Source organism: Dama dama, chromosome 4 (assembly GCF_033118175.1).
Source record: "Dama dama isolate Ldn47 chromosome 4, ASM3311817v1, whole genome shotgun sequence".
NCBI classification, from domain to species: Eukaryota; Metazoa; Chordata; class Mammalia; order Artiodactyla; family Cervidae; genus Dama; species Dama dama.
In genome coordinates this window covers 8,888,449-8,910,817 of record NC_083684.1, presented here as the reverse complement: position 1 = coordinate 8,910,817, position 22,369 = coordinate 8,888,449, and the positions used below count along the sequence as shown (strand labels likewise).

The 22,369-nt window shown below is 47.9% G+C and overlaps 1 protein-coding gene and 1 non-coding gene across 2 annotated transcripts; both read right to left on the bottom strand.

The window, feature by feature from the left end:
- Nucleotides 1-1,202: 1,202 nt before the first annotated feature.
- On the bottom strand, nt 1,203-1,310 carry LOC133055295 (U6 spliceosomal RNA). Its single transcript, XR_009692593.1, has one exon. It is a non-coding gene; the product is annotated as a U6 spliceosomal RNA (small nuclear RNA).
- A 9,977-nt stretch (nt 1,311-11,287) lies between these two features.
- On the bottom strand, nt 11,288-11,656 carry LOC133049898 (proteasome assembly chaperone 3-like). Its single transcript, XM_061133937.1, has one exon. It carries the CDS (start codon nt 11,654-11,656, stop codon nt 11,288-11,290), a length of 369 nt encoding a protein of 122 aa, XP_060989920.1.
- Nucleotides 11,657-22,369: the final 10,713 nt, after the last annotated feature.

Below are 22,369 nucleotides of genomic sequence, written 5' to 3'. Positions count from 1 at the left end.
GAGTCTCACTACTTTTTTGTGTCTAAGCTACGCAAATCTTGAAGAGTACGCAATTTGCAGGAACATTTAAGGCAAGCTTGGTTATGGGACATTATGTATTAAGCAAATTAGAGTCTAAGGGATCTAACTCTTGACTGCCCTCAGTTCCAGCCTCACTGTGGTAGGCATTTTCATATGGAATGCTGTGGACTGGATGGTTCTTAATGACTAAATGGGATTCTAGCAGTATGCCAATATCTTGCCACTTTTAAGATCGTTTTGCCATAAAGGATCCATGTTTGAAGACCAAAGTGTAGACTGGGTGAAAGGAAAAGCAAAACAGAATTGCCATTGCTAAGAGAGCCTGGAGGCCCTTTAGGAGCATGGCTTACGCACATCTCAGCCTGGGTAGACTCAGACCTTCTGACCCCTCACTGTCATAATAGAATCATTCAAAACGTCTGCCAGAAACTCAAGATACTTACCAGACCCTTACCCTAAAATTACTCACCACAGCCTTTCTACTTATCTCCTGACCCTAAAAGAATTTGCGATTCCTCAAGAACAAACATTTTCCAGCTTGCGTTCGAGTTGATCACAGTTCTTGCCGGGCAGCTTTTAACCTCATGACTTTTTGCGTCTATAAGCGCCAACTCTCTTCCTGTGAACACTTTCTTGGTTTTGCTTGAACGTGTATCTTTTGAATTGGAATTCGTAGAACTCCCAATAAATTCTCTTCTTGTTGCAGCTTCTTGCACTATTTCTTGGTTGACAATTGTGATACTGTGATTTACAATAGGAAATATATGTTTGATCTTCATCTGCATTTCTGTAGAGAGCTCCTAAGACTTTTTTTTTTTGCTATTTTTTTTAATTGAAGTGTAATTGATTTACAATGTCATATTAGTTTTGGGTGTACAGCAGCACAGCAATTTTATATGTGTGTGTGTGTGTGTGTGTGTGTGTGTATGTATTTATCCTTCTTCAGCTTCTTTTCCCTTTTGGTTATTACAAAGTATTGAGTATAGTTCCTTGTGCTGTCAGTAGGTCCTTGTTGGTTATCTGTTTTATTTTAATTAGTTTGGGGATTCTATAACTTTATTCAGCAATCGGCAGTTCTCATCCACAGTCACTGTAGATTTTTCAAAGTGGTGACAGCCACATAGGTGACCAACATATAAAGCTTGTTTGATGAACCTTTCTTTTCATTATGTTTTCAGGACAAAAATACAGAGTGCTTTGTGAATTTGCAGGTCTTCCTTGTGCAGGGGTCATGCTAATCTTCTCTGAATCATTCCATTTTTAGTATATGTCTGTTCTTGCCTGGAGAAGCCCATGGACAGAGGAGCCTGTCCTACACTCCATGGGGTTCTGCACTCAATGGGGTTTCAAAGAGTCGGACATGACTGAAGTGACTTGGCACACACACAGTGTGTATATGTTAATCCCAATCTCCTAAATTATTCCTCCTTCTAACCCACCAGCTTTCCTCTTTGGTAACAGTAAGATTGTTTTCTATGTCTCTGTTCTGAAAATAAGTTCATTTGTATCTTTTTTTTTTTAAAGATTCCAGGTGTAAGTGATATCATATGCTCTTTATTTTTCTCTGTTTGGCTTACTTCACCTAGTATGATCATACCTAGGTCTGTCTGCAAATGGCATTACTTCATTCTTTTTATCTTTTTAGGCCATGCCACACGGCTCCTGGGATCTTAGGTCCCCAACCAGGGATCAAACCTGGGCCCTCGGCAGTGAAAGTGGAGAATCTTGACCACTGGACCACCAGATAAGTCCCTACTTCATTCTTTTTTATGACTGAGTAATATTCCATTTGCTGATTCTAGCTTTGTAGTATAGTCTGAAATCAGGGAGCCTGATTCCTGCAATTCTGTTTTTCTTTCTCAAGATTGTTTTGGCTATTCAAGGTCTTTTGTGTCTCCAAACAAATTTAAAACTTTTTGTTCTAGTTCTGTGAAAAATGCCATTGGAAATTTGATAGAGACTGCATTGAATCTGTAGATTGCCTTGGGTAATATAGTCATTTTGACCATATTGATTCTTTCAATTCAAGAACCTCCTAAGACTTGGAATTTCTGATGTAATGAGAGCCATAAAGGTGTCTTTTGTTAATGGGGTGACTTTCAGAACTCACATATATTTGGGGGCTGGTTGCCAGTGGAGACAGCCTTGTGGTTAGAGGGTTGGAGCTTTCAGCACCACCCTCAGTGGGAGAAGGGGGGCTGGAGTTGGAGTTGTCACCAGTGGCCCATGATTTAATCAATTGTGTCTGTGTAAAGAAACCTCCACAAAAACCCCGGAGGACTGGATTCAGAGAGCTTCCAGCTTGGTGAACAGGTAGAGATTTGGTGAGAGTGATGACCCTTGAAGGGACATGGAAGTTCTGTGCCCCTGCCCATAATTTGTGGTCCGTTCTGGCTGTTCCTGAGTTATATTCTTTTATAATAAACTGGTCTAGTGAGTAAACAGATTTTCTGAGTTCTGCAAGCCCCTCTAGCAAATTAATTGCGCTCAAGAGAGGGGGTCGTAGGAACCTCTGATTTACAGATGGTCAGTTAGAAGTGCAGATGACAACCGGAACTGAAGACTGGCCTCTGAAATGGGGTGGGGGGCAGTCTTGAAAGACTGAACCCTGGACTGTGGAATCAAATGTAATCCCTAGGTAGACAGTGTCAGAACTGAGGTGAATCTTAGGACATGCAGCTGGTGCCTCTGGGGCCTGAGAACTGCTCGTTGGTGTGAGGAAACCCCCGCTCCCACGTACCCGAGGGAACTGGGTGTGCAGCGCTCTTGCCATTGGCTCAGGCCAACTTTGCACAGCAGGAGACGGGCCTCAGGAGGGTGTCCCTTCAGTGTGCGCTTTCCCAGGGACCCCTGTCCCGGAAGGGTGGGCCGGCCCCAGGCAGGGAATGTCCACGTGAGGGGGAGGCCCTGGAATGAACGCCGGAGCCCGGGGCCCTTCCCTTCTCTCCTCCACGGGAGGCCTTGACACCCGTCAGCCTTTCCCTCAGTGCAGGGAGGCCTCCCGAGGTGAGCTTCTTGGTTCTTCCCTGCTCGGGGAAGGCCAAGGGGCGTGGGATCTGTGGGATCTTGGAGGGAACAAGCTTGTAGCTGGGGTGGATCTTCAAGAAGGTTATGGGTTTCAGGGTCTTCAGAGATAATGGCCAGTTGACATTTTTTGGCAGCTGTGAGAACAGCTCAGAGCCTGACCTGCAGATGGGCAGCAGCCAGTGAGCTCCCCTCTCTCCTTCCTCCTGCACAGAATCTTTTTTTATTCTATTTGAGTATAGTTAACCTACAACGTCCTGTATTAGGTGTGCAGAAAGCGGCTGTTACACATGCACATCGACTCAGTCTGTTTCAGGTTATCTTCTTGTGTAAGTCATCACAGAATGTTGAGCGTTCTCTGTGCTATACCGCAGGTCCTTGCTGGCTATCTTTCTTAAAATTTATTTTTAATTGGAGGATAATTGCTTTATGTCTGTCCCCTTTGATAACCATGTGTTTTCCACACCTGTAAGTCTGTTTCTGTTTTGTGAATCTGTTCATTTGTATCATTGTTTAAATTAGATTCCACATACCATTTCGATTTCGTCTTTCTTTGAAATATGTTAGAAAGTATGATAATCTCCAGGCCCTTCCATGTTGCTGCACATGGCGTTATTTCATTATTTAGGGCTAAGTAATATTTCACTGTGTATATGTACAATATCGTCTTCATTCCTCTGTTGATGGGCGTTTAGACTGCTTCCATATCCTGGCTATTTGTAAACAGTGCTGCAGTGAATATTAGGGTCCATGTATATTTTCTTTTCTTCTTTAAAATTTTACTTTTTTTTTACTTTTAATTTTTATTGGAGTATAGTTGATTTACAATGTGTTAGTTTCAGGTGTCCAAGAAAGCAAATCAGTTATAAATGCACATTTACCCATGCTTTTTTAAAATGTTATTATTTGTTTACTTACTTTTTGACTTCGGTGGTCTTCCCACAGTCCTGGTGAGCGGGGGCCACCCTCTAGCTGCCCTGGGCAGGGTTCTCACTGTGGCGGCTCCTCGGGATTCAGAACATGGGCACCAGGCCCTGCAGGCTACATTGGCTGGAGCTGGGGGAGGTCGGTTGCGGTGCACAGGCAGCAGATGGAATCTGCCCCCCGCAGGGATCCAGCCCACGTCCCCACAGTGGCAGGTGGATTCTTAACCACTGAACCACCAGGGAAGTGCATATTCATCTTTTTTTATTCTTTCCTTATACAGGATATTACAGAATACTGAACAGAGTTCCTTGTGCTATAGAGTAGGTTCTTACTAGTCACCTATGTTATGTATGTGTGTACGTGTTGACCCAAATCCCGTAATTTATCCCTCCCCCTCCCCATGTCCCCTGGGATAACCACGAATTGTTTTCTACATCTCTGACTCTGTTTCTGTTTTGCAGATGAGATCATTTGTACAATTTTTTTACATTCCACATATAAGCCATATCATACTCATCTTTACGTGTCTCAGTTACTTGACACAGTGTGATCATCCCTGGATCCGTCCATGTCGCTGCAAACGGCATTTTCATTCTTTCCTGTGGCTGAGTAATCGTCCACGGCATATGTGTAGCACAGCTTCAGCACCCATTCATCTGCGGATGGACATTGTGGTTGCGTCGATGCCGTGGCCATCGTGAACAGTTCCCGCAGTGTGCACGAAGGGTGGCTTTGGCCGGTATAGGCCCTGGAGCGGGATTTCAGGACCTTCTACTGGCTCGGTTCTTCATTTTGGAAAAAACCTGGATACAGTTCTCTGTAGCATCTGTCAGATCTCTGTCCCCAGCAGCAGTGTAGGAGGGTTCCCTTTTCCCCACACTGTCTCCAGCATCTACTGTTTGTTGATTCAGTGAGGACTGGTGCCAGATGATGGCTTGCTAGAGCTTTGGTTTGCATTTCTTGAAGAGTTAGGGAGGCTGAGGTTCTTTTCAGGTCCATGTTTTTTGCTTTTTGTAAGTGTGAGCCAAATTTGCCTTTTGAAGTTGGCCTTGAAAGTCGGCCCTGTTGTGAATTCTTTTTCTATTACTTCCAGCAAGATGTATCTTGGGGGTGGGGTCATTTAGAGTCTCACAGGCCTCCTGCAGAAAATGGGCCCATAAGCCCCGGTTTTAAAGTTGTGGTTCCGGTTTACGGCCACAGGGCGGCAGCAGTTCCTGATACTCCACTTGGGGTTCCGGGGGACAAAAGACCCTTAGCAAAGGCGTGTTCCTGGGTTGTAAACAAATTGCAAAGTGCCGGAGCCAACACCCAAGGCCTCGACTGTCATTACTTCTTGCCCCTGCCTCTTCATCTCCAGACACATCTTAACGTCTCCCTAAGTGCTGTACTGAGGCAGCTGCCCCACGTAGCTGTCAGGAGGGACTCTAGGGAGGAGACTGGAAGTGGGAACCCCGCCACCAGCAGATATGAAGACGGGAAGACTGTTGAAAGCTCTTCCAGCCCAGAGCATCCAACATTTTTTGGGTGCAAATGGCTTGGTGTAGGTGTAGGAGGGCCCACCTGGATATGAAGCTCATGGTCCCATCTGGAGAGGACTGGGCACTCAGGATCCAAGGGGGTTCATCTTCTGGCACGTCCTCTCCAGATCCCCCAACCCAGCCAGAGTCCAGCTTGGAGGTGACGCCAGTCCAGGTCACTGAACCCGAGGTTTGACTTCAGTTGTAGCCTTTCATGTAATTTTTATCTTCTGTGGGGTAGAGCGGACTTGCAGTGCGGTGTGTGGGTGTACTGCAGGTTCTACATGCACAGGCATCTGTTCTTTTTCGGATTCTCTTCCCAAGAGCTTACGACAGTGTTGGTGGAGTTCCTTGCTCCATCCCACGCACCCTGTTCAGAATGCTCTCTGTCGACCCGTGTATTTACAAGCGTGTGGTTTATTCCCATGTGTTATCTCTTCCCCTGCCTTCACGCCGCCCTGGCCCCTCCTTTTCCTTCGGTAATTCCTGAGTTTGTTTTCTGAGTCTGTGAGTGCTTCTGCTCGGTAAATCCTTTCACATGTATCCATTTCTAGATTATGCCTGTAAGTGATATCATAAGCTATTTGTCTTTCTCTGAGTTTGATCATCTCCAGGTCTATCCATATTGCTGCAAATGGCCTGGATTCATTCCTTTTTGTGGCTGAGTAATAGTCCTTTGCATACATGTAGCACATCTTCAGTATCTGTTCACCTCTGGAGGGAGGTTCTGATTGCTTCTGTATTTTGTCTATCATACATAGTGCCGCAGTGAACCATGGGATTCTCATGTCTTTCTGAAGGATGGTTTCCCCGAGTATAGGTCCTGAGTGGGATTGCAGGATCTTATGCTAGCTTTGTTCTTCGTTTGAAAGGAGCTTCATGATGTTCTGCATCGTGGCTGTTAGCAGTTTCCATTCCCAGCAATAGCACTGGAGGCTTCCCTTTTCACCACACCCTCTCCAAGATTTATAGTTTGTGGATTTGATGAGGACGGTAAGCAGATGATGGCTCGTTTTAGTTGTGGTTTGCATTTCTCTATGTATTACGGAGGCAGAGGTCTTTTCAGGTACAGGTTTTGTGTGGTGTTTTTTTTTTTATGTGTGAGCCAAATTTGCCTTTTGAAATTGGCCCCGAATGTCTGGCCTGTTTGGAATTCTTTTTCGATTACCTACTGTAGGATATTTCCCCGAGGCGGGGGTCATCTAGAGCCCCGTAGCCCTGCTGAATAAAGTGGACTAGAACATGCCCATCCCCGTGCTGGGCTCAGTCCTCCCTGATCTTTGCTGCCCCATGTACTGCAACCCGACAGGCCTCTCTATCCATGGAGCTTCCCAGGCAGAATACTGGAGTAGGTAGCCATTTCCTTCTCCAGAGAATCTTCCTGACTCAGGGATAGAACCCACATCTCTGGCATCTCCTACATTGGCAGGCGGGTTCTTTACCATTAGCGCCACCTGGGACACCTTAGCAAAAGGCATTTTCCTGGGTTGTAAACTAGAGTGCAAAGGGCTAGAACAAACACCCAAGGCGATTACTGCTTGCCCCTTAGACATATCCGAACCCCTAAGTGCTGTGCTGAAGCAGCTGTCCCATGCAGCTGTCAGAAGGGACTCCAGGGAAGGAAGCTGGAAGTGGGAACCCCACCCCTAGCAGAGGAGGAGACAGGATGACTGTTGAAAGCTCTTCCAGACCAGAGCATCCAACATTTTTTGAGTTTAAAAGATGGGTGTAGCTGTAGGAGGGCCCACCTGGATGTGAAGCTTGTGGTGCCATTAAGAGGGGACCAGGCACTCCAGATCCAAGGTGGGGGGTCATTAGCTGGCATATCCTCTCCAGCTCTCCTGAAGTCCAGTCTCGGGAAGCAAGCCTGCTCAGGCCTCTGAGAGGTGGCTTCCAACAAGGTCACCCGAGGGGAATGGTGTAACTATTTGTCTTCGTGTAATCCTTTCCTGTACTTTTAACTTTCTCTTACAGTAGTGTTGATTTACAATGTTGTGTTTGCCTGAGGTGTGCAGAAAGTTGGTTCAGTTCTGCGTATATATGTATCTGTTCTTTTTCAGATTCTCCCCCATAGAATTGTGACATAGTGTTATATAGTGGCCCTTGTTCTATCCCATGCTTCCTTGTTCAGTATACTTTGTTTCTGTCTGCCTGTGTATTTGAAAGAGTGTCTGGTTTATTCCCAACATCCTACCTTATCTCTGCCCCTGCCCCTCCTCTGGCCCCTTCTTTTCCTTTGGTAACTCCTGAGTTTGTGTTCCAAGTCTGTGCGTCTGTTTCTCTTTGGTAAATTCATTCATGTGTGTCCTTTTTGGATTCCTCCTGTAAGTGATATCGTATGGTATTTGTCTTTCTCTGACTTAGTTGGGTCATCTCCAGGTCCATCCATATCGCTGTAGATGGCATGATCTCATTATTTTTTATGACTGAGTGACAGTCCCTTGGCATATATGTAACCCAGCTTCTGTATCCATTCATCTGTGGATGGACATTTTGGTTCCTTCCACTCCGTGGCTATTGTCAATAGTGCCGCAGTGCACGTTGGGGTGCACGTGTCTTTCTGAAGGATGGTTTTGCCCAATATAGGTCCTGGAGTGGGACTGAGGGTCTTAGGCTCCCTTTGTGGTTCTGAAAGGAGCTGCGTGATGTCCTGCACTGTGGCTGTTAGCAGTTTCCATTCCCAGCCGCAGCGCAGGAGGGTTCCCCTTTCTCCTCGCTGTCTCCTAAATTCACCCTCTGTGGGTTTGGTGAGGATAGTTGGTTATAGTTGTAGTGTGCATTTCTCTAAGAATTCTGGAGGCTGGGGTCTTGTCAGGTCCCGGTTTTGTGTTTGTTGGTAAGTAGGAGCCAAATTAGCGTTTTGACATTGGCTCTGAAAGCCAGGCCCGTTTGGAATTCTTTTTCTGTCACCTGCTGCAGGATGTTTTTCGGGGGCGGGGGTCAACTAGAGCCCCACAGGCTTCCTGAAGGGAGTCCGCGCCAAGTTCTGGTTTTAAACTTGCTGTTCCAGTTAATGGCCACAAGGCGGCAGCACTTCCTCATGCCTCTATGGGGGAACCAAGGCAAGCAGCGCCTTACAAAGGGCATGTTCCTGGGTGGTGAACCCGAAAGCAGAGTGCCGGAACACACACCCATGGCCTCGAGTGTCATCACTTCTTGCCCCTTACTCCTAGCCCCCGGTCATATCCGAACCCCCAGATAAGTGCTGTGCTGAGGCAGCTGTCCCACGTAGTTATCAGGAGCGATTCTAAGGAAGGGGGCTGGAAGTGGGAACCCTGCCACCAGCAGAGGTGGAAACGGGGGCTGTTGGAAGCTCCTCCAGCCCAGAGCTTTTGGGTGCAAAAGGCTTAGTGTAGCTGTAGAAGGGCCCACTGGACGTGAGGCTTGTGGCGCCATCCAGAGGGGACCAGGCACTCCAGATCCCAGGGGTGGTGGTGATTTGCTGGCACCTCCTCCCCAGCTCTCCCAACTCAACCCAAGCTCAGCCTTGGGAACCCAGCCTGGTCAGGCTCCTGGGAAGTGACTCCTGCCCAGTCGCGGAACTGGAGGGGAATAAAGTAGCCGTTTGTTTTCGGTTTTATCCTTTCATATAATTTTTGCTTTCTATTGGGGTAGAGCTGACTTACACTATTGTGTTTGTTTGAGGTATACATCAAGTTGATTCTGTTCTAGACAAGGTGTATCTGTCCTTTTCTGGATTCTCTTCCTATGGAACTTATGACAGTGTTGGTAGCGCTCCTTGTTCTACCCCACACGTCCTTGTTCTGTATGCTTTGTTTCTGTCTGTCTATCTGTGTATTTAGAAGCGTGTGTGGTTTATTCCCAACATTCTGCGTTATCCTTATCCCTGCCTCCACCCCTCCCCCAGCCCCTTCTTTTCCTTCGGTAACTCTGAGTTTGTTTTTCTAAGTCTGTGAGTTTGTTTCTGTTTGGTAAATTTGTTCATGTGTATCCAATTTAGGTTACACCTGTAAGTGATATCACAAACTATTTGTCTTTCTCTGACTTAGTTTGATCATCTCCAGGTCTGTCCGTGTTGCTTCAAATGACATGATTTCATTCTTTTTTTGGGGAAGTGAAAGTCGCTCAGTCGTGTCTGACTCTTTGTGACCCCATGGACTATACAGTCCATAGAATTCTCCAGGCCAGAATACTGGAGTGGGTAGCCTTTCCCTCCTCCAGGGGATCTTTCCAACCCAGGGATTGAACCCAGGTCTCCCTCATTGAAGGCGATTTCTTTACCAGCTGAGCCACAGGGGAAACCCAAGAATACTGGAGTGGGTAGCCATTCCCTTCTCCAGCAGATTTTCCCGACCCAGGAATCGAACCAGGGTCTCCTGCATTGCAGGTGGACTTTTTGTGTAGCTGAGTAATAGTTCTTTGCATACATGGAGCACACCTTCAGTATCCATTTATCTTGGAGGGAAGTTTGGTTGCTTCCACGCTTTGTCTATTGTAAATAGTGCTGCAGTGAATGCTGGTGTGCATGTGTCTTTGTGAAGGATGTTTTGTCCGAATGTAGGCCCTGAAGTGGGATCTCAGGATCTTACACTAGTTTTGTATCTGGTTCTGAAAGGAGATGCATGATGTTCTGCTCTTAGCAGTTTCCAGCCCCAGCGGCTGGGTAGAAGGGTTCCCTTTTCTCCACAGCTTCTCCAGCATTTATTGTTTGTGGACTTGGTGAGGACTGGTGCCCAGCAAGTAAGTCTTTGTGATAGTGGTTTGCATTTCTCTAAGAATGAGGTTGGCTGAGGTTCTTTTCAAGTCCTAGTTTCGTGTTTTTTCCTAAGTGTGAGTCAGAATTGCTTTTTGAAATTGGCCCTGAAAGTCAGCCCTATTTGGAATTCCTTTCTGTTACCTACCGCAAGATTTTTATCAGGGGTGGGTATCGTTTAAAACCTGGAGGCCTCCTGGTAGCTCGAAGTTTTATGGCTGAGTGATAGTCCTTTACCTATATGTAGCATGTCCTCAGTCCGTTCATCTGTGGATGGACATTTTGGTTGCTCCCATGCCTTGGCAATTGTAAATGGTGCCATAGTTAAGGCTGGGGTGCACGTGTCTTTTTGAAAGATGCTTTTGTCCAGATATGGGCCCTGGAGTGGGATTGCAATGTCTTAAACATCTGGCTGCTTTGTCATTGTGAAAGGAGAGGTGGAGACAGGATGGCTCTCGATCGGGACTCTTCCAGCCCAGAGCATCCACCATGTACTGGATGCAAAAGGCTTGGTGTAGGTCTGCGGGGATGTGAAGCTTGGGGTCCCATCTGGAGAACTAGGCCCTCCAGATCCAAGGGGGGCTTATTTGCTGTCGCATCCTCTCCAGCTCCCCCAACTGACCAAAGTCCTGACCTGGGAACCAAATCTGCTCAGGCCCCAGGGAGGTGACTCCAGCCCTGTTCACTGAACCCAAGGGGAATAAAGTAACCGTTTGTCTTTGGTTTTATCCTTTCATGTAATTTTACTTTCTCTTAGAGTAGTGTTTTTTTTTGGGGGGGGGGATATGCATTTATTTTTAATTAAAAAAAATTTCCCCCCCAACATTTAAGGGCCTTGACTCATTCCGTCAATTCTCACACAGGTACAGCTGTCTGGACCTGGGGAGGAGGACTCACAACCTTCTCAGGACATGTTTCCTGTCCTCCCTCCATGGGGGACGTCAGCCTCCAAACCAAGGTCAGCCTGAGGAGTTTGTGCTTCTTCTAGCTTCAAGGGCCACAGCCGGAGAGCTCCTCCTCCTAACTCAAGGAGGACCTTCAGATCCTTGCATCCCTCGGGACGGCCGGGGTGGCCGCTCCAGGCTCACCACACCTGGCACGTCTGGATCACCTCCCTCAGGGCCTTCACCACATCCATGTTCTTGTCCTTCATGGCCAAGGCGAGGAGAACGGCTCTGTTTCCAGCTTCTTGAGACACAGATGCCACCAGGTTCTTTGCAAAGACATGGACGAGAGGCTCATCCTTCCCGAGCAGGACTTTAGTGGTCAGCACAGGCTTGCCGATGTCACTAGTCACACTGCTGGGTTCCAGGGAGACCAGGGTACCCATCCTCCCCAACTGGGTCACCACTACCAGGATGTGACTGCTGAAGGCTGTGCAGACCACCTGAGTGGGGACTCCACACACCCCTGCAGTCTTCTGTTTGGATGTCATCAGTGGTTTACCTTCCATAGCTGAGTCTGCTCAATGGCACCGCGCGGTGCCCGGAAGTGACGCACTAGAGTAGTGTTGATTTACAATGTTGTGTTTATCTGATTCAACTCAGCATATACATGAAAATGTTCATTTTCAGAATCTCTTCCTGTAGAGTTACGTCATAGAGTTATGACAGAGTGTTCAGTAGAGTTTCTTATTCTATCCCATACATCCATGTTCAGTATGCTTTGTTTGTATCAATGTATTAGAAGTGTATTTGCTTTATTCCCAAAATCCTATATTATCTTTATCACTGCCTTTGCCCCTCCCCCAGCTGCTAATTTTCCATTGTAAATCTGAGTTTGTTTTCCAAAAAAAGTGTGTCCACTTTTAGATTCTATCTGTAAGTGATATCATATGCTATTTGTCTTTCTCTGACTTAGTTTCATCATCTCCACATCACCCACATTGCTGCAGATGCTATGATTTCATAATTTTTTGTTGCTGAGTAACAGTCCCTTGCATATGTAGCCCATCTTCAGTGTCCATCCATCTCTGGATGGAAATTTGTGTTTCTTCTACGCCATGGCAACTGTAAATAGTGCCGCAGTGAATGCTGGGGTGCACGTGTCTTTTTGAACGATGGTTTTCCCTGAATATAGGCCCTGGAGTGGGACTGCAGGCTCTTAGGCTAGCTTTTGTCTGTGGTTCTGAAGGGAGCTGCATGATGTTCTGCATTGTGGCTGTTAGCAGTTCCATCCCCAGCAGCAGCGCAGGGGGGTTCCCTTTTCCCCACACCGACTCCAGCACTTACTGTCTGCGGATCTGGTGAGGACTGTTACCAGATGACAGCTGGTGACATGGTTTGCATTTCTGTTAGTCTTAGGGAGGCAGAGGTCTTTTCAGTTTCCGACTTTGTGTTTTTTTCTAAGTGTGAGCCAGATTTGCCTTTTGAAATTGGCCCTGAAAGTCGGCCCCACTTGGAATTCTTTCTGTATCACCTACCTCAGGATAATTCTTGGGGGTGCTGGTGGCATTTAGAGCATCACAGGCCTCCTAAGGAAAAGGTGCCCTTATGCAGCTGTTTAAAGTCGTTGTTCCAGTTCACGGCCACAAGGCGGCAGCACTTGCCCACACCTCCCACTCCTGAGCCTTAGCGAAAGGCCTGTTCCTGAGGCCACCACGCCACAACAGACACCCAAGGCCGCGAGTGTCGCCGATTCTCGCCCCTTATTCTTCCCCCCAGTCATGTCCCAGACTGCAGGTGAGTGCTGTCCTGAGGCACCTGTCCCATGGAGCTCTCAGGAACGACTTTAAGGAAGGAGGCTGAAGTGGGAACCCACCACCAGCAGAGGATGACTGCTGTATGCTCCTCCAGCCCAGAGCCTCAGCCACTTTTTGGGTGCAAAAGGCTGGGTGTAGCTATAGGAGGGCCTGCCTGGGTGTGAAGCCTGTGGTCCCATCCAGAGGGGACTAGTGACTCCGGAGCCAAGGGGGCGCTCATTTGCTGGCACATCACCCAACCCTGCTCAGGGTCCAGAAGGTGACTCCTGCCCAGGCCACCGAACCCAAGAGGAAAAAGTAGCCATTTGTTTTTGGTCTTATCCTTTCACGTTATTTTCATTTTCTGTTGGGGCAGAGCTGATTTACAGTGTTGTTGTTTGAGGTGTACAGCAAATTGATTCAGTCCTACACAAACATGTACCTGTCCTTTTTGAGATTCTCTCCCCATGAAGCTTATGACAGATTGTTGGCGTTATTATAGAACTCCTTGTTCTGTCCTGTACATGTTTATTCAGTATGACCTATTTCTATTTATGTGTTTAAAAGTGTGTGCAGTTTACTCCCAACATCCTGCGTTATCCTTATCCCTGCCGTCACCCCTCCCCCAGCCCCTTCTTTTCCTTTTGGGGCTCAGAGTTTGTTTTCTAAGTCTGTGCGTCTGTTTCTGTTTGGGAAATTTGTTCATGTGTATCCACTTTAGATTCCACCTGTAAGTGATATCATAAGCTATTTGTCTTTCTCTGACTGAGTTTGATCAGCTCCAGGTCTATCCATATTGCAAATGGCATGATTCCATTCCTTTTTTATGGTTGAATAATATCCATTGCATACATGTAGCACACCCTCAGTATCCATTCATCTCTGGAGGGAAGTTTTGATTGCTTCTGTGCTTTGTCTATTGTAAATAGTACCGCAGTGAATCATGGGATTCTCGTGTCTTTTTGGATGGTTTGCCCGAGTATAGGTCCTAGGTGGGATTGCAGGATCTTATGCTAGCTTTGTTCTTCATTTGAAAGGAGCTTCATGATGTTCTGCATCGTGGCTGTTAGCAGTTTGCATTCCCAGCAGTAGCACTGGAGGCTTCCGTTTTCACCACACCCTCTCCCAGATTTATAGTCTGTGGATTTGTTGTGGCTGTGGTTTGCACGTCTCTGTGTATTATGGAGGCAGAGGTCATTTTGGGTCCTGGTTTTGTGCTTTTTTATTATGTATGAGACAAATTTGCCCTTTGAAAATAGTCTGGAAAGTTGGCCCTATTCACAAGTCTTTCTTGATTACCCACTGTTGTACGCTTCTTGGGGAGCGGGCTCATTTAGAGCCTGTTGAACAAAATGTGCCCGTCCCCGCGCTGTGCTCAGTCATGTCCCATCTCTGCTGCCTGGTGGACTGTAGCCCACCAGGCTCCTCTGTCCACGGGGTTTCCCAGGCAAGGATACTGGAGTGGCTGCCATCTCCTCCTCCAGGGAGCTTCCCGACCCAGGGATCGAACCCGCGTCTCTTGCGTCTCCTACGTTGGCAGAACCATCCACCAGTTGTGCCACCTGAAAGTGGAAGTTGCTCAGTCGTGTCCGACTCTTTGCGACCCCATGACTATACAGTCCATGGGATTCTCCAGGCCAGAATCCTGGAGCGGGCAGCCTTTCCCTCCTCCAGGGGATCTTCCCAACCCAGGGACCAAACCCAGGTCTCCCGCATTGCAGGCGGATTCCTTACCAGCTGAGCCACCAGTTCAGTTCAGTCACTCAGTCGTGTCCGACTCTTTGCGACCCCATGAATCGCAGCACGCCAGGCCTCCCTGCCCATCACCAACTCCCAGAGTTTACTCAAACCCATGTCCATTGAGTCGGTGATGCCATCCAGCCATCTCATCCTCTGTCACCCCCTTCTCCTCCTGCCCCCAATCCCTCCCAGCATCAGGGTCTTTTCCAATGAGTCAACTGTTTGCATGAGGTGGCCCAAGTATTGGGAGTTTCAGCTTCCCCAAATGTGGCCATAAGCCCCAGCTTTAATGTTGTTGTTCCAGTTGTCAGCCACGAGGTGGCAGCACTTCCTCACAGCCACTTGGGGAACTGGGCGACCCGAGCCTTACTTAGCACCAGGCGTGTTTCTGGGCTGTAAACTAGAGCACAGCGCCAGAGCAAACACCAGGGCCTCGAGTGTCATCACTTCTCGCCCCTTACTCTTCACCCCCAGTCGTATCCGAGCCCCCGCCCCAGTGCTGCTCTGAGGCCGCTGCCCGTGTAGCTGTGGGAGGGACCCTAGGGAAGGAGGCTGGAAATGGAAACCCTGCCACGGGCAGACAGGAGACAGGACGGCTGCTGAAACATCTGCCAGCGCAGGGCATTGAAAACTTCTTGAGCCGAAGGCCTGGTGTGGGTGTAGGAGGGCCTGCCTGGGTATGAATCTGTGGTCCCAGCCGGAGCGGACCAGGACCTCAGCTCCAGGGGGGCTCATTTACTGGCACCCCAGCCCCTCAAGCTGACGGAAGCCCAGCTTGGGGAAGCAAGCGTGCCCAGGCCCCAGGGCGCTGACTTCAGCCCTGGGCAGCAAAACCGAGGGGATGAGCCGTTTGTTTTCAGATTTATTCTTTCACGTTAGTTGTATTTTCTGTTGGGGGGAGCTGATTTACAATGCTTGGTTTGTTTGAGGGGTACAGCAAGTTGATTCAGTTCTACATATACAGGTATGTATTCTTCTCCAGATTCTCTTCCCATAGAGCTTGTGACTGAGTGTTGGGTGGAGGTTCTTGTTCCACCGTGCACATCCCCGGTCAGCGTGCCCTGTCCGTATCTGTGTGTGCAGAAGCGTGTGCAGTTTATTCCCAGCACCCTGCATTACTGCTGTTCCTGCCCTGCCCCTCCCCCGCCTCCTCCTCTTCCTTCGGTAACTGTGAGCTTGTTTTCAAAGCCAGGGAGTCTGTATCTGCCTGGTGAATTCGCTCATGTGCGTCATTTTCAGAGTCCACCTGTGAGTGCTATCATATGCTATTTGTCTTTCTCTGACTTAGTTTCATCATTTCCAGGTCCATCTGCATTGCTGCAAATGACATGATTTCCTTCTTTTAATGGCCGAGTCATAGTCCATTGCAGACCTGTAGCACACCTCCAGTATCTGTTCATCTGCGGGTGGGAGTTTCAGTTGCTCCCATGCCTTGGCTGTGGCAAATTGTGCTGCAGTGACGGTTGAGGTGCACGTGTCTTTTTGAAGGGGGGTTTGTCCAAATATAAGCCCTGGAGTGGGATTTCAGGATGTTATGCTTGCTTTGTTCTTCATTCTGAAAGCAGCTACGTGATGTTCTGCATTGTGGCTGTTAGCGATTTCCATCCCCAGCAGCAGCGTAGGAAGGTTCCCTTTTCCCCACACCGACTCCAGCATTTACAGTTTGTTGATTTGCTGAGGACTGGTGCCCGTTGATAGCTCATTATAGTGGTTTGCACTGCGGTTTGCATTTGTATACTATGGTTTGCATTTCTCTAAGCATGAGGGAGGTTGGGGTGCTTTTCAGGTCCAGGTTCTGTTTTTTCCAGTGTGAGCCAAAATTGCCTTTTGAAATTGGCCCTGAAAGTCAGTCCCATTTGGAATTCTTTTCCTGTTACCTGCTGCAAGCTATTTCTCCGGGGGTGGGGGTGGGGCGTGGGGGGGTAGGCGAGGTGGGGGGAGGGGAGGGGGAGGGGAGGGGAGTGGGCGGCAGTAAGTCTCTGCAGGCCTCCTGAACAAAATGTGCTCTTTAACTCTGGTGTTAAAGTTGTTGTTCCAATGAACAGCCGCAAGGAGGCAGCACTTCCTCATGCCCCACTCCTGAACTGGGGCAAGCAGAGCCTCAGTAAAAGGCATGTTCCGGATTATAAACTAGAGAGCAAGGCGCCAGAACAAACACCCAGGGCCCTGAGCATCGTTACATTTTGCCCCTTATTCTTCCTCCCGTAGACATAGCCCACACGCTGAGTGCCGTGCTGAGGCAGCTGTCCTGGACAGGTATCAGGAGCAGCTCTGAGGAAGAGGCTGAAGCGGAAACCCCGCCGCCAGCGGACGGGAGACTGTTGACAGCAGTTTCCATGTTGCTGGAAGTGGCGCGGTTTATTCCTTTTTATGGCTGACTTAGGGTCCGTTGCGTATAGGTAGTACATCTTCAGTATCCATTCATCTGTGGACGGGCGTTTTGTTTGCTTCCATGTCTTGGCTATTGTAAACAGTGCTGCAGTGAAGGTTGGGGTGCATGTGTCTTTTTGAGGATGCTTTGCTTGGGTATAGACTTCAGAGTGGGACTGCAGGATTTTGTGCTAGCTCTGTTTGTCATTTTCAAAAGAACCTGAATGATGTTCTCCGAAGTGGCTGTTAACAACATCCATTCCCAGCAGCAGCTTAGGAGGCTTTCCTTTTTTCCACACCTATTCCAGCATTTATTATTGGTAGATCTGGTTATGACTGGAATCTGGAAATAGATCATTATCGTTTTGATTTCCATTTCTCTAAGAACCAGGGAGGCTGAAGTTATTTTCAGGTACTTAAAAAAAATTTTTTTTAAGTGTGAGCTAAATTTGCCTCTTAAAATTGAGTTTTGAAAGTAGGCCCTGTTTGGATTTCTTTTTCTATTTCCTGCAGCTGGATTTTTCTTTCTGGTGGAGGTCATTTAAAAGCCACAGTTCAAAATAGAAAAAACAAACAAACAGAAAAATAAAAGCCACAGTCCAGTTCAGTCACTCAGCCGTGTCCGACTCTTTGTGACCCCCATGGACTGCAGCACACCAGGCCTCCCTGTCCATCACCAACTCCCGGAGTTTAGTCAAACTCATGTCCATCGAGTCGGTGATGCCATCCAACCATCCCATCCTGTCGTCCCCTTCTCCTCCTGCCTTCAGTCTTTCCCAGCATCAGGGTCTTTTCCAGTGAGTCGGTTCTTTGCATCAGGCCAAAGTTAGAAGCCACAGGCCTCCTGTGAAACGTGCCGGTCAGCTGCAGTTTTAAAGTTGTTGTTCCAGACAAGGGCCACAAGGCGGCAGCACTTCCTCTTGCCCCACTTGGCAAATGGGGGCCCTGAGTCTTGGCAGTGGTCATGTTCCTGGGTTGTAAAGGAGAGAGACACCTAAGGCTTCAGGTGACATTACTTCTTGCCCCATCCTTCCCCCCCACCTCAGACATACCCCTACCCCCTCCAAAGTGCTGCACTGAAGCAGCTGTCCCAAGTAGGTATGATGGAGGACCCTGAGGAAGGAGGCTGAAGTGGGAACCCCACCACCAGCGGAGGTGGAGGTAGGGTAACTGCTGAAAGCTCTTGTTGGCCACAGTGTCCACTGTTTTGGGGTGCAGGGGGGTTGACTTAGCAATAGGAGGACCTGCCTGGGGGGAAGCTCTGGCCCCATCCGGGGGGACCCGGGACCCAGGATCCAAGGTGGGGCTCGTTTGCTGGCCCACCCTCCCCAGCTCCTACTGATGGGCCAAAGCCCAGGCTCGGGTACCAGCCCTGCTCAGGCCCCAGGGATGTGACAGCAGCCCGGGTCTCCAGTGCCAAGGGGAATAACGTAGGCATCTGTTCTCATTTTCATCTTTTCATGTAACTTGTATACTGGAGTACAGTGCGTTTACAGTGTTGTTCATTTAGGTGTACTGTGGGCTGATTCAGTTACACATACACACGTGTCTGCTCTTTTCTGGGCAGTGTTCTCATATAGCTTATGACAGTGTTGAGTAGAGTTCCTTGTTCTATCCAGTAGGTCCTTTTCAGTATTCTGTTTATCTATCTATCCTATCTAAAATGGTGTATGGTTTAATTCCAACATCCTAAATTATCTCTACTGCTACTGCTAAGTCACTTCAGTCGTGTCTGACTCTGTGTGACCCCATGGAGGGCAGCCCACCAGGCTCCCCTGTCCCTGGGATTCTCCAGGCAAGAACACTGGAGTGGGTTGCCATTTTCTTCTCCAGCGCATGAAAGTGAAAAGCGAAAGTGAAGTCACTCAGTCGTGCCTGACTCTTAGTGACCTCATAGACTGCAGCCTACCAGGCTCCTCTGTCCATGGGATTTTCCAGGCAAGAGTATTGGAGTGGGGTGCCATTGCCTTCTCCGTGAATTATCTCTACCTCCCTCCAAATGCCCCTTCTTTTGCTTTGGTAGCTCTTAAAAGTTTTCTAAATCTGTGAGACTGCTTCTGTTGATAAATTAGTTCATGTATATCCACTTGTACATTCCCCCTGTAAGTGATAGCAAATGCTGTTTGTCTTTCTCTCTCTGAATTAGTGTGATCATGTCCGGTCCATCCATGTTGCTGCAGATGGCATGATTTTAGTCTTTTTTATGGCTGAGTAAATAGTTCATTGAATATATGTAGCACATTTTCAGTCCACTAACCTAGACAACATATTAAAAACAGAGACAGTACTTTGACAACAAAGGTCCATCTAGTCAAAGCCATGGAAAAATCCAGTGGTCATGTATGGATGTGAGAGGTGGACTATAAAGAAAGTTGAGTGCTGAAGAATTGATGCTTTTGAACTGTGGTGTTGGAGAAGACTCTTGAGAGTCCCTTGGACTGCAAGGAGATCCAACCAGTTCATCCTAAAGGAGATCAGTCCTGGGTGTTCATTGGAAGGACTGACGCTGAAGCTGAAACTCCAATACTCTGGCCACCTGATGCGAAGAACTGACTCATTGGAAAAGACCCTGATGCTGGGAAAGACTGAAGGTGGGAGGAGACGGGGTCGACAGAGGATGAGATGGTTGGATGGCATCACCGATTCAGTGGACATGAGTTTGAGTAAGCTCCGGGAGCTGATGATGGCCAGGGAGGCCGGGCGTGCTGCGGTCCATGGGGCCGGAAGAGCGGGACACGACTGACCTGCGGATGGACGTGTTTGTTCTTTCCATGCTTGGCTATTACTCACAGGACCACGGTGGACTGCATGTGTCTCTTTGAAGATGATTTTGTCCAGATATGGGCCCCAGAGTGGGAATGCAGTATCTTATAAGCTAGCTGTTTTGTCATTTTGAAAGGAACCTGCATCGGTCAGTTAGTTCAGTCGCTCAGTCGTATCCGACTCTTTGTGACCCCATGAACCGCAGCACGCCAGGCCTCCCTGTCCCTCACCAACTCTCGAAGTTTACCCAAACCCATGTCCATCGAGTCAGTGATGCCATCCAGCCATCTCATCCTCTGTCGTCCCCTTCTCCTCCTGCCCTCAATCTTTTCCAGCATCAGGGTCTTTTCAAATGAGTCAACTCTTCACATCAGATGACCAAAGTATTAGAGTTTCAGCGTCAGTCCTTTCAATGAATATTCAGGACTGATTTCCTTTAGGATGGACTGGTTGGATCTCCTTGCAGTCCAAGGGACTCTCAAGAGTCTTCTCCAAAAAAAAAAGAGTCTTCTCCAACACCACAGTTCAGAAGCATCAATTCTTTGGCGCTCGGCTTTCTTTATAGTCCAACTCTCACATCCATACATGACCACTGGAAAAACCATAGCTTTGACCAGATGGACCTTTGTTGGCAAAGTAATGTCTCTGCTTTTTAATATGCTGTCTAGGTTGGTCATAACTTTCCTTCCAAGGAGCAAGTGTCTTTTAATTTCATGGCTGCAGTCACCATCTGCAGTGATTTTGGAGCCCAGAGAAATAAAGTCGTCACTGTTTCCACTGTTTCCCCATCTATTTGCCATGAAGTGATGGGACCAGATGCCATGATCTTAGTTTTCTGAATGTTGAGCTTTAAGCCAACTTTTTCACTCTCCTCTTTCACTTTCATCAAGAGGCTCTTTAGTTCTTCACTTTCTGCCACAAGGGTGGTGTCATCTGCATATCTGACATTATTGATATTCCTCTGGGCAATCTTGATTCCAGCTTGTGCTTCCTCCAGCCCAGCGTTTCTTATGATGTACACTGCATATAAGTTAAATAAGCAGGGTGGCAATATACAGCCTTGACATACTCCTTTCCCTATTTGGAACCAGTTTGTTGTTCCATGTCCAGTTATAACTGTTGCTTCCTGACCTGCATACATATTTCTCAAGAGGCAGGTCAGGTGGTCTGGTATTCCCATCTCTTTCAGAATTATCCAGAGTTTGTTGTGGTCCACACAATCAAAGGCTTTGGCATAGTCAATAAAGCAGAAGTAGATATTTTTCTGGAACTCTTTTGCTTTTTTAATGATCCAGCAGATGTTGGCAATTTGATCTCTGGTTCCTCTGCCTTTTCTAAAACCAGCTTGAACATCTGGAAGTTCACAGTTCACGTACTGTTGAAGCCTGACTTGGAGAATTTTGAGCATTACTTTTGCTAGCGTGTGAGATGAGTGCAATTGTGCGGTAGTTGGAGCATTCTTTGGGATTGCCTTTCTTTGGGATTGGAATGAAAACTGACCTTTTCCAGTCCTGTGGCCACTGCTGAGTTTTCCAAATTTGCTGACCTATTGAGTGCAGCACTTTCACAGCATCATCTTCGAGGATTTGAAATAGCTCAACTGGAATTCCATCACCTCCACTAGGGGTGTTCTCAATAGAGGCTGTTAGCAATAAAACGTGTTCCTAAGCACCAGTTTTAAAGTTGTTGTTTTAGTTAATGGCCATAAGGCGGCAGCACTTCCTCATGTCCCAGTCGCTGAACTGGGGCAACCTGAGCCTTCGCAATGGTCCTGTTCCCTGGTTGAAGAGTATAAAGTGCCAGAAGAGACGCCCATTGCCTTCTTGCCATTCCTTCTTGTCCCTTACTCTTCAGCCCTCAGATGGATCCCACCCACCTGCAGAGTGCTGTGCAGAGACAGCTCTGCCTGTTAGGTGTCAGGAGTGACTCTAAGGAAGGAGGCTGGAAGCGGGAACCCCACCACCAGCAGAGGTGAAAATAGGGTGACTAATGGGAGCTCTTCCAGTCCAGGGCCGCCACCAGTTACTGGGTGCAGCAGACGCGCTGCCGTCCCCGGAGGGCCTGAGCGGGTGTGGAGCCTGTGGTCCCATCTGGAGGGGACTGGCACCTCGGATCCGGGCTGGTGGCACGTCGTCTCCAACTCCCGCACCCGATTAGAGTCCCACTTTGGGAGGCAAGGCCACTCAGGCCCCATGGACGGGGCCAAAGTGCGAGGGAAAATGAGGCATCTGTGTTATCGTTCATGTGATTTTCATTTTCTGATAGAGTTGTTTTACCATGTTGTATTTATTTGAGTGGCGCAGCAAGTTAATTCTATTATACATATACATGTATCTGGTTTTTTTGGATTCTGATCTCATCTAGCTTATGACAGAGTTGAACAGAGCTCCTTGTTCTATCCCGTACATCCTTATTCATAGGCTTCCTTCTGTCTGTCAAATCTGGAAGTGTGTATGGCTCAATCCCAGTGTCCTAAACTATCTCTGCCCACCCCATGCTCTCCCTTTCCCTTGGGTAACTCTGAGTTTGTTGTCCGCGAGTCGCTGTCTGTCTGGTAAATTACTTCATGTGTATCCATTTTTAGATTCCACCTCTAAGTGGTCTCATATGCCA

What these genes read in the sequence shown, in the direction of transcription:
- LOC133049898 (XM_061133937.1), bottom strand. Translation starts at nt 11,656, where the DNA reads ATGGAAGGTAAACCACTGATGACATCCAAACAGAAGACTGCAGGGGTG.